Source organism: Penaeus chinensis, chromosome 29 (assembly GCF_019202785.1).
Source record: "Penaeus chinensis breed Huanghai No. 1 chromosome 29, ASM1920278v2, whole genome shotgun sequence".
Classification (NCBI taxonomy): domain Eukaryota; kingdom Metazoa; phylum Arthropoda; class Malacostraca; order Decapoda; family Penaeidae; genus Penaeus; species Penaeus chinensis.
Window position 1 is genome coordinate 1,628,615 of NC_061847.1, and position 2,500 is coordinate 1,631,114.

General features: G+C 39.7%; 1 protein-coding gene across 1 annotated transcript in view; it reads right to left on the reverse strand.

Annotated features, from left to right (window-relative positions):
- Positions 1-2,500, reverse strand: part of LOC125040750 (NPC intracellular cholesterol transporter 1-like) — a 15,257-nt gene that overhangs the window by 10,908 nt on the left and 1,849 nt on the right. Inside the window, exons 4-8 of the mRNA XM_047635452.1 lie at positions 2,477-2,500; positions 2,241-2,351; positions 1,700-1,890; positions 976-1,174; positions 348-410 (exon numbers count right to left, since the gene is read on the reverse strand). The exon at positions 2,477-2,500 is cut by the window's right edge and continues 189 nt beyond it. Coding sequence (XP_047491408.1) covers positions 348-410; positions 976-1,174; positions 1,700-1,890; positions 2,241-2,351; positions 2,477-2,500 — 588 coding nt within the window. The remainder of the gene's footprint in view (positions 1-347; positions 411-975; positions 1,175-1,699; positions 1,891-2,240; positions 2,352-2,476) is intronic.

Below are 2,500 nucleotides of genomic sequence, written 5' to 3' on the forward strand. Positions count from 1 at the left end.
ATTTCCATTAGTATCCCAACTAAGGGTTTTATACTGACGTAATAGTGGCCAGTCACTAGATATTTGCTAAAACTACACTACATGATACTATCAAACATACCAATTACATTATACTAAGACTAAGAAAACTGACCACCACTAATGCATATCAGCCATATACTTTCAGTATTCTGAATATGCAGCACACCCGTCATGCACTGGCAATGTGCTAGGGATTCAAGGTGCATGAAACATGACCACGTGCAAACAGTGAAAAACCCCTCTCTGGTTTCCCACTGCAGCCACACAGCATGTGATAAATGCACTGACTCCCTCGCATCATCCTCTGGGGAGCGGGGGCCTAATACCTGTGACTGGCTTCTTCTCCTCTCTATTTACCTGAATCAGCCATATAAACACCTTGACTCCCTCTGTAATTACCACAGCAAATCAGTTAAAAGCCACAGCCACCAAGAGTGCAAGAAATGAGGCTTACTGCCTGCAGAAATGAAAGTGATTTAAAAAAAATAATAAATAAATAAGAGAGTAACAAGAAAATGCACAGAAAGATAGTTGCTCCTTAAGCCATATTAAGATAGAAAAAAAGAGCAGAAAATATACAAGTACTTCATGAGGACATCTTCCAAGTACATTTCTACTTGGCTGCTAATTTACACATTGACAAACTGAAGTGCAGTGGAGAGAGTAAAGAGCAAAGCTAAAGCATTTGGATTTTATTGAATTCAAGACAAGAACAGAAACACAAAGAAGTCAGAGTGCAGAAAATAATAGTGAAAAAAGGGCATTCATGATAGAAGAGACAAATGGTGATGTTGAAACTATAACAATGGCACATGAAAGTGCACAGAACACATCAGAAAGAGAAAAAAAGAGGCACCACCAACAAACACATCTAAAAGACCCACAAACATGGATGTGGGACAGGGCAGACTGACAAAAACAGATAACCAGGAACTGAGAGCCCCACACACTCACCTGTATATCTCTTATTGCGCTTATGGCAGTAGGCAAAGACCACGAGGAACGAGACAGAGAAGAGCACCGCAGTGAGGGCCATGGCCACTGCAAGGCCATCATACCCAAACATGATCCATGGCTCTCCAGGGGCATCCCATGTGTCTGGGATGATAGGGCACGAGCTCTGGCAATCAGCACATGAGCACGCTAAGCTCCCCTGTGGTAAAATAAAGAGTAGGAAGGAATGTGAGTTAACCATACACGGTATTTTGTTTTACAGAATGATATTTTCTGATTATAGTATAGTTTTGTATGAAGTTGATCAATAGTCTGACCAATAAGGCAATGAGAGGAAGTAAATTCCAACACAATGGCATGGTATCAATATTTTCTTAGGCTAAACCAGCAAAATCATCACACATCTTAAATTCCAAATGCCCAAAATCCTCACTTATACATCTAACCAATTATTATTTTTCTTCTGACCACTCAACTCTCCTCCTAAAGCTTTAATCTCTCCCTTGATTGCCTTCTATAGTTCTAACACACCATACTTTCCCCTGGTAGTCTAAGGCCCTAAACTATTTTGAGAGTTCAATAGGGACAAATGTAGAAAAGGGTATGAACGAGAAGGAATGACTTCACAGTGCAAGAAATGCATGATTATTATGGTTAAATTATTTTTTTTCATACATTTTCCCCCCACATACAATTCTCTTCCAAGAACAGTGGCCTCACTCACCTCAAAATCTAAACTACATGGCTGAGCTGTTTCATTGAGAGGGATTATGTTCCCGGGCGCTTCCTCTGTGTTTTTGACATAGTGGTACTGGATGTTGATGGGAGTGTAAACATTTGCTTCCTTGTCGCCCAGGTAGTTGAACAGCCTCTCTCCTGTACATCGCGGGGCTCCCCAGTCTCCGCAAAACAGCCCTGTTGGGGGTTATTGAAGATAAGACAGGTTGTCTTGTCTATTTCTGTATCTTTTGGACTTTCTGAATTCTTCAATTTCTTTCTTCTCTTTCTCTCATTTCTTTATTTCATGATTATGATTATTACTTCTTTTACCATGAAAAGGGCTTACAAATTTCATGCAGGAAAGTTATGTCTTCCAGTCTATTTTGTAGATTTCCACTTGAAAACTTATTTTTCTAGTTTCTTCCTTTTTTGCTAAAGGTAATGGGGCCTACTCATGACAAGCTGAGACTTTTCATAATTTGATATGGACCAACATAGAACCAAGTCATCATCATTTATTGAATAAAACTACCCAGATCACTCACCCATTACACGGTCATTTGTGGACGGGGAAACAACATCACGACACGATGAATATACTTTGTCCACAAAGTCCTTTGACATGTAGAACTTCATGTCTACTACCATGTGTTGTCCTGAAAATTGGGGGAATTACCGTTTCAGTGCAATTCTGTAATATATAAATATGCTGTGCCAATCACAAATACAACGTCAATTATAAAAAACTCAAAGGAAAAGAGAAACCCATGAATTTACCCACCTTTCTTGTCCCTGTGCGTCGCAG